The following is an 8,955-nucleotide window of genomic DNA, read 5'->3' on the forward strand; positions in this document are numbered from 1 at the left end:
AACTAAAAAAAAAAACCCTCGAGCAGTGAAAGAAAGGGCTTTTTGTTTTCATCATTTCGCTACTTGACATATTTAAACTTAGTTTTAAGTTTTTAATTTTCATAAAGAGGCATATAGATGTTGGTTTTGGTTTCGAAGGTTTAGAGATGTAAGTTCTTCCATTTTAAAAAAGGAGAGAGGTGGTTGTTCCTAACTAAGATATTTATCTTGAGACTTAAACCTCCCACTACTTGATCGAGAAAAAAATATATTTAAACTCGTTGAATTTTGAGTACAAACAAAAAATTTGAATAATTATATCATTCTTTTATCTTTTCAACTCAAGAATTGAGAGTGCATTTAATGGGTCGAACCAAAAAAGTGGATCCGGATCCTTGGAGGCCTATTCGGTTAATGGTTCAAAATGGCATTTTAACCTAATAATATTTATTAAACAAATTAAAATTTTTAATTAAAAAAAAAAGAAAGAAAAAAAGAAAACGAAAACGTAAAACCAAAGGCAAACAGTCCGCTCAACGAAACGCCGCGACACAAGCAGCGAGCCATTTTTCCTTCAACGAGATGACGTCATCCACACGTGAATCTTTATGGAGATTTCGCCACGTAAGCTCCAAGTGGTCCCACGTTCTCACGTGTGCCATAACTCCTTTCCGCTTCTAACGACGCCAACTCAGCATAATGTATGTTTTTTACAAAAAATTTTTTGTTTCTTTGAACTTCCAACGAAATATTTATTTTGACTTTCAATTTCGATATTGATGATGATCCTCAATCCCTACACAAACTAATTATATTTTATTCCAATAATTAATCCCCACACGAGACTAACTTTTTTTCTTTTTCTTTTTTTAATTCCAACCCCGTAATAGTTTTAAATCATAAAATTATTAAAAAAATATATTTACATAGTAGATCTATGACACTGATAATTTAATTTTTAAATTATCATGACATTCTACTGTATTTATAAATAAATTGACGTATTTTCATATATTTAAAAATAAACCTACATGATTTTAGTTTAATTTGGATAGAGTTACTTAAACCCGTCTCACCAATTCGAGTTATATTTCGTACTTTTAAATCATGTCACTTATGTAAAAGCTTTGAGGTGATTAATATGTATTTTTTTCTTTTTGAAAATTTAATACTTCATTGTACAATCAAATTAAGAAGAAAAGAAAAATCCAACTTAGACCGAGTTAATTAAAGAAAAAGGAAGGGGAAAGAGACTAACAGTAGAGTAGTCTTCCAACCAAACAAACTTACATCATTCATTTTGGTCATACACTAAATGAAAACCACTTTCTTCTTATGAAACTTTTGAATTCCCCATCTTTTGGGGAATGGCATTGATTCAACAAACTCACAACTCACTACATAACATTAACTTTTACAAATCAAATTCAAGTTTCAAGGTAAAGCCCTTTTGTCTTTTCTTCTTGAAGTGCCATTGTTTTGGGACTTGCTTTCACAAGAAACCTTTAAATTAACTCCACTTCAACTCATTATCATATTTCACAATGCTTCTCTTACAAATACATTCCCAATACTTTCAAATCACTTCCACTTATAATAAGAACTAACCCCACCTAAAAGAGAAGGGGATAAAAAAACCCAAAAAGAAACCCCCTCAAAGTTCATCATAGAACATGAGGATGTAAGCAAGTTCCAAAATTCAAACATTCCCTCCAGAAGTTGGATTGGGAAAAATAAAAAAATTAATTATCAGGAAAAGGAAAAATATGAGCTTTCAGAGTTAAAAAGCCTTGAATCTTAGCAGCAGCTCCCAGATTTGAAACAGAGAAAGGTCAGCAGGGAAATGAAGGACCTGATATTGACCAGCTGTACAGTTGAAATCAACTTTTATTTTTCCTTCTAAGCTCCTACATTGTTACTTCCTGAATCTGTTAGAATTGTCAATCTTCTTGCTGTCTTGATGAAGTCACTGAAACAGAAAGTTAAGCTTTAATCGCAATGTGATATGTAATGGAAATGACAGATTTTAAGACGATGTTTCAACGTTTGCAAAAAGGAAGAACATATACCTGAATTGTTCGTCACCGACATGCTTGACAGCACCGGAAACATCACGGTACAAGACATGGTTTAACGTCTCTGAATTATCTATACCAAACATATTTCCAATTTTTCTGTACAATTCTTCATAAGACCCAAGTGAAGAAAGATCAAGGGTGCGACCCACATCTTCTGATTCCATAAAGACTTTACAGTGGCCGGTATCCAAGTTAGGCTCGATTTCTTGGCGATTGTCCTTGTACCATTGGAAATTTTCGCAAGCCAAGCCTTCTTGTAGACCTTGTTGATGTAAAGCAGATCCAGAACCATCGGAAAAATTTGCCATTTTGTCTCCATTTCCATCTGATGAACTATTTCCAGTACCAACAGGAGAAACCGTATCGCCAGAGAAGCTTTGAGACATCTGCAATTCTGTAAGTATAGGTCGGCCAAAAAGAATTAGCTGAGGAGTCTTTACGTTGTCGAATTTCTTTGAAGCTTGAGTAGAATGTGCCATGGTTAGCAAGCAAGATACATTTTCACTCATACTTGGTTTTTCAGTCATTGCATTACCAGAAAGTCTAGTTGATCCAGCAGCTGGATCCAGTGATCGATAACCAATCGAAAACAGACCTGACTGCAGTTTACTGAGATGAAAATCTGACAAGGATAGACCAAAATGAGCATGCCTGGCTCCCTGCATGCCAGCAGGGTGGTTGTCGGGAGGACAACCGAAGGGGCTGCCAGTCCCATGGAGATAACTAGAGAATGATGGCACGGGAGGTTGGTTATCGAGTGGGAAATCAGGGTGTTGTGGATATCTGAATTTCTTCCTTGGTGGTGAGAAGGGGGCAAGGTGAATTGGAGACATGTTCGATACCAATTCGACCAACCATGGGCTAACGCGTTTCACATTCTGAAGTAAATCTGGTTCATCCCATGTAACCTGCACAGAAATCAGAGTGTGTTATTAGCAAATGATAAGATAATGACTCTTCCATGAATCCATAGAAATATCAGAGAGCACCAACTGAATGAAATGTTGTGGTATGTTAGAATCTTGCAGGTACATTTTCAATTTAAAAGGTCAACTACCACAAATCATCCAGACAATCACTTAACTTATAAACATCAATGTTGCTAAGAGACAATATATATTCGGTCCTGAATCATCATGTTCAGAATACATTGATTATCTGCAATGAATGCAGACAGGGAGAAAAGAACAGTGATTACCTGAAGAAGCCTCCATGGTGATTCAGGCCAGCGTAGTGGGTCAGCAACCTGAACCGAATTGATGGTACCCATGAACCAGCTAATTCGTGAAGAGTCCTCGGTTTCAAAGGCCATCTTGAACCTCATACCTGAACACCACCGGATCTGCAATGCTGCTTTAACCAGTGCTGCCTTGACACAGAATTCAGGAGTACTAGCTCTTGGATAGAATACTATTTCAAAGGGTTGTCCATTTGCAGCAAGTGCGGCAGCTTCAATAACTGATTCGGGCTTCACTTTCCCCTTACCCATGAGACTTCCATTTCCATTCATGCCACTAGCCGACCTCGTTAATCTGTTGTCATCTTCCCTCAAAAACGCGGAGAATGCTCCATACGGGACAGCACAGTTGCCACCGGCTGGATTCCATCCACATGACGACTCCGGTCCATCTCCAATTCCCCTCTTCGCCCGTCTAATCCCGACGCAGAGATCTCCGTTTTCTGCCCTTAAGAAAACAATGGAATCACCTGCAACGAGCTTCTTATGGTTAACAAAAGTACTCCAGCCAGTAGTCAAAAGATGCCGCCGAGGCGTCCCTCGGTAGATGTGCCTGAATTTCCATGTCTCGCCATGAACATCCTTAGCAAGAATGGTCTGAACAGGTGGATCAGCAGAATAATCCAACCGAGGGAAGATGGTTTCTGCACAATACCTTGGAACAGAGAAACCCCCACCATTGTTAGCATCAGATTGAGTCAGTGTCTTTGCAAATGAAGTTGGCTTATCCTGTTCAGATCCATTAAGCCTCCCAATACCATCATCTTCAAAATCTAGTTCATTTCCATTTATGGGAATCAACCTAAGTTTGGCAAACACCTCATCAGTGTCAGGATCTGCAAGGAACTTGATGGCAGAAACTCTGCAAAGGGTATATGAAGGAACCTTAGAACAGTTCCTGAAATCAACTGGCGCACAAGAATGCTCCGCATGGCCTTGTGGAAAATAGAAAACTCTAGCGTTCACCGGCGGCATTTGAACCATTCCTCCAGCACAAGCATGCCATAACTGAGGATCTAAACATTTCTCCACCTCTTTCAATTTCTCTTTTGAATCCATAAACGTAATCATCTCAATCCAAGCCAATTAATTCCTCTGCCAACCAGGGAAAACTAACATCTTAAAAACTGAATATCGAGTGTATTTACAAGCCAACCCTAAAATATTCTTACCTTGTAGAACATAAATAACTGTTTTCCGTCGACCATCTAAGAAAGGGAAACAACTGCAAAACCCAGAAATTGAATCCCAAAATTCTCAGAAACAGAACATTGCAGAAGGAAGAACAGACAAATATATCTCCAAAATCTCGATACCCATATCAAAATTTTCTCAATCCTTCCGTTCTTGGGAATTCACCCTTTTTAAATGGCAACAAAATTCCACAGCTCCAGAAACCTAACATTCACCAAATTCAAAGGGGTCCCCAAGCAGCTTATTCACCGAGGTTTGACTACTTCATACACCTCCAGACGCAAAACCCATGAACTCAAATTGGATGAAACAGATTAAAACAGAAAAAGGGTTTGGAAACTCGAACAAAATCAGAGACAGAAATCAAGATCGAGAGTGGAATCAGCGTTTCTGGAGCTCGATCGAGAGCGGCGAAGAAACCCAAGTGGGGAAAAAAGCGAAGTGGCAATTGGTGAAGGGAAGGGAAAAGGGAAAAGAATAGAAAAGGCTAGAGAGGAGGAGGAGAGAAGAGGAGGGAATTGATGAAAAACAGAGAGAAAAAGTGGGAGTATTCTTCGTCCGGGTCTTGGTGTTTGTTGTTGTTGTTCAAAGATTGAATGAGTGAGTCGATGGCCGACATAGAAGCAGATAAAAAGCCGTGGACACTCACAGAAGAGGAGAGAGAGAAGGGAGCTTTTGGATCATCAAATCATGGAAGAGTCCAAAAGCAGAGAGCAGAAGTAAAAAAAATAAAAAATAAAGGATTAGGAGAAGAAGAGAAGATAAAATAAAGGGATTTATTACCTTTTTCTTTGGATCTGAAGAAAGAGAGAGTGAGAGTGTATCTTCAGCAGCCACCAAAACACACGAACAAAGATCTTTAAAACCCTTTCTATCCTTTTTCTTTTTCTTTTTCTTTTTCTTTTTCTACTTCCTTTCATTATTTTATTAATTTCCAATTCTCTTCTCTCTCTTTAACACTGTTTTTTTTTTCTTTGCCTTTTAATTTTTTATTTGGTTCAAAAGGAAGAAAAAAAAGTTAAAAAATAAAAAGTAAACTACGGGGAAACTAAAAAGTTAAGAGGAAAATTTGTATATAATGGAGAAAGAAAAGGGATGGAATTGTTGGATCGTAAAAATAGAGAAGGAAAAAAATTAGGTTTACGAACATTATTTTCACTACAAATTTCTTTTCTTTTGTTATCTATTTTTTTACCGATTGTTTAAAAAATCAAATCAAATTTTGAGAACTAAAATGGTAGCTTTCAAAAAGTTGGTTTTGTTTTTTGAATTTGGTTAAGAATTAAACCATTATATTTAAAAAAGATGCAAATCATGATAAGAAATATGGATGATGTAAGCTTAATTTTCAAAAACAAAAATAAAGAACAAAATACTTACTAAACAGGCCTTAATTTTTTGTTTTTTATTTTTGAAAATTAAGTCTATAGGCACTACTTACACCTCTGAATCTCTTCATTATTTATTTATTTTTTTTTTATCAATTGTTTACAAAACCAAGCAAAAATTTGAAAACTAAAAAAAGGAGTTATTAAAAACTTGTTTTTATTTTTTTAATTTGACGAAGAATTCAATTATTATACTTAAGAAAAATACATAAACAGAGAGAAAATAAACTTAATTTTTAAAAACCAAAAACAAAAAATAAAATAGTTACGAGGACATACGTTTTTATTTTTTTAAGAAAAAAAACCGTCAAAAGTAGATCATATTTGATTTAATTTGAACCTTATCAGAAATGTGTGTATAAACAAAATGTTGTAGGCAAAGCCAATCACGTGAGAAGAGGATGAGGAGTGAGTGAGGGTGTTTTGGGAATAAGAAAGATGGTTGTGTTATGTGGTCAGGATGTAGTACAAAAGTATGGAAAGAGAATGGTCTTTTGAAATGAGCACTCACATGAGGGACTTAAAGGAGAGAGAAATTTGGTTAACTGAAACAAAATAAAATGACAAAATAGTACTTAAGTTGGACAAGGAAGAAAAAATGAGGATTATTAGAGTTTTTTTTTTTCTGGATAAAAAAATAAAGGTAGAAATGGTAACTAATTGAGAATTACATGTAATATATAATTTACAATACGAGGGACAAGAAAATCGAACCTCAAATTTAAATTTGATAGCATAAATTTATATTAATATAGGCAATCAAAGTCATTTCTATTACAAATGTTTATTAAAAAAATATTTTTTCATATATATGGACAATTATATTTGTATTTATGTTTTCTTTAAAAGAGAGATTTATACTTATGTTATATGTCGTCTTTAGATTTAGTCTAATGATGATTTATTGTCTATATAATTTCTGATTTTTTGTTTATTTAATGTATAATATGTTAGGGTTTTTCTTTCTATTTTCGAAACATTTGTTATCATTTTGGTCCTTTCAATTCTATTTCTATCTAATCTATTTCAATGTCAATCACTGAATTTATTAAATATGAAATTTGTATGAAATAATCCATTATACATATGAAATTGTGTTAAAATTTTGAAAATAAAGGTCAAAATGGTAACATTTGAAAGGTACCATGGGAACGTGTAGAACATATGGATGTTTTAAAAATACAAAACTAAAAAGAATAAAAGTCGAGAAAATAGGGACAAAAATGGACATTTTTTTAAAGAGATAAAAAATGAACATTTAGAGTATATGAATCAAACTGAACAAAAAATGAAAGTATGAGGATAAAAAGTAGTATTTACTCTTTTTTTTAAAAAATTTTTTCTCATCATATTTTCAAAGGATATATATAAACTCTAAAATAAAATTTCTCCTTGTTTAAAATATGCTTCTATGTACTATCCATAACTTTTCATAAATGTTTTAAAATTATCTTTAGAGTAGAAGTCCTTTAGAATGTTGAATGAAATTAAATCGGTATGAAAATGACATGAAACAATGTGACAATGACTAGGACATTTGGCCAAATTAAGTTTGAAAGAAAATTTCAATATACAATTAGGCACATCGACTTTTTGTCAAATATTCTAATGGGTTTTTACTACAAATGCAACGTTTACCTTGCAATGTCTATACAAAGGTCGAGCATAATATTGTAACTTTAAAGAATTTTAATATTTAAAAAAATTAAAAAAAAAAATAGTAAAACATAAACTTCAAGAGTAGTTCTTACCATTGACCCAATGTCCGACACATTGCCACCCCTTCGCATGAAAACTCTCTCTTTTGTATTTACCTTTTTCACTACTTTTACACATTTTCTTGATAACAAAATTAGGTTGGGGTACCTTTATTACATGTCCACGCTAAGATTATTTTTTTTTTTTTTCATAAAGAATGATTTATATAATACTATTAGATCTCATATCAATCTTATAAAATCATGACGTGACGTAATGTGATAATCAATGAGTGAGAGTAGTATATTTATATTATTTTAAAATAAGAAATTTTCTCATACGAGATTTCTTAGGTGATTTAAAGCATTATAAGAAATATTGCTTTTAGTGACGAAATTAAAATATCGCTAATAACTATAAATTCGTTACAAAAAAATCTTCAGCAATGTAAATATTAATGTCGCGTGGAACGTCAGAAAAGTTTCGTCAGTGAATACCTTTTACGACTTTTCGACAAATGTCGTAATTTGCGATGAAAACCATTTTCGTCTCAAATATTTAGTTGCAAAAGCTTGCTTTTGTTAAAAAATATTCATTTAACTGACGTTTCTTGCATCTTTCCCATTTTTTGTATTTTAAATCTAATAAACATTTTGCATGTACAAATAATCAAATAAAATAAGATAAGACCAAATATATTTATAAAAATGTTTAAAATTAATATACACACATGTAGCAGCTTGTTTTGTGTAAAGTTTTGAAATTTAAAAATAACTGAACAAACATAATGCTTAAGCTATAATGTCTTGAAAAAACAAAAGAAATATTACTAAATGTTCTACCCACAAAATGGAAGAAGTCAATTAACAGACCTTCATTCTTGTGTTGTCAACCAGAATCACTTTTAATCTTGCACATAACATATACAAATTTTCTCTTATTTCAAACTCAAATAAAATCACAAACAATAAAAGTATAAAAACAATCTCAAGCATAATAATCACAAATTCAACTAAGAGGATAAGATCAATATGTAAAATGTAACATTTTAATGTCCAATAAATTTAATAAGGTTAGAAAAAAAAAGCTCTAAATCAACAACACAATAAGACTAGAATCAAACTTGATCACACACAAGAGATTCAAAATTAAACTAATCATACATTTGGGCTTATCATAATTTAGTCACACAAACCATGGTTCAAATCAAACAAATAAACTCCAAATAAAACTTTAATCACACAAATAACTTCCAAATGAATTGAGTGCACAATAAACTCAAAATAACATTTCAATCACACCCACAGTCTCCGATACACGAAATATACTCAAAATAAATGAAAGCTTACTTTCAATTCCATATATAGAAGTACACAAGAAA

The 8,955-nt window shown here is 33.1% G+C and overlaps 1 protein-coding gene across 1 annotated transcript; it reads right to left on the reverse strand.

Moving 5' to 3' along the window:
- Nucleotides 1–1,483: 1,483 nt before the first annotated feature.
- LOC120073289 (auxin response factor 18-like) lies at nt 1,484–5,339 on the reverse strand. Its single transcript, XM_039026038.2, has 4 exons — nt 4,467–5,339; nt 3,256–4,389; nt 2,049–2,965; nt 1,484–1,948 (listed from the first exon to the last, which is right to left on the reverse strand). Exons 2-4 carry the CDS (start codon nt 4,363–4,365, stop codon nt 1,879–1,881), a joined length of 2,097 nt encoding a protein of 698 aa, XP_038881966.1. The 5' UTR covers nt 4,366–4,389; nt 4,467–5,339; the 3' UTR covers nt 1,484–1,878.
- Nucleotides 5,340–8,955: the final 3,616 nt, after the last annotated feature.

Source organism: Benincasa hispida, chromosome 3 (genome assembly GCF_027475165.1).
Source record: "Benincasa hispida cultivar pf3 chromosome 3, pf3_genome.v1.1, whole genome shotgun sequence".
NCBI lineage: Eukaryota > Viridiplantae > Streptophyta > Magnoliopsida > Cucurbitales > Cucurbitaceae > Benincasa > Benincasa hispida.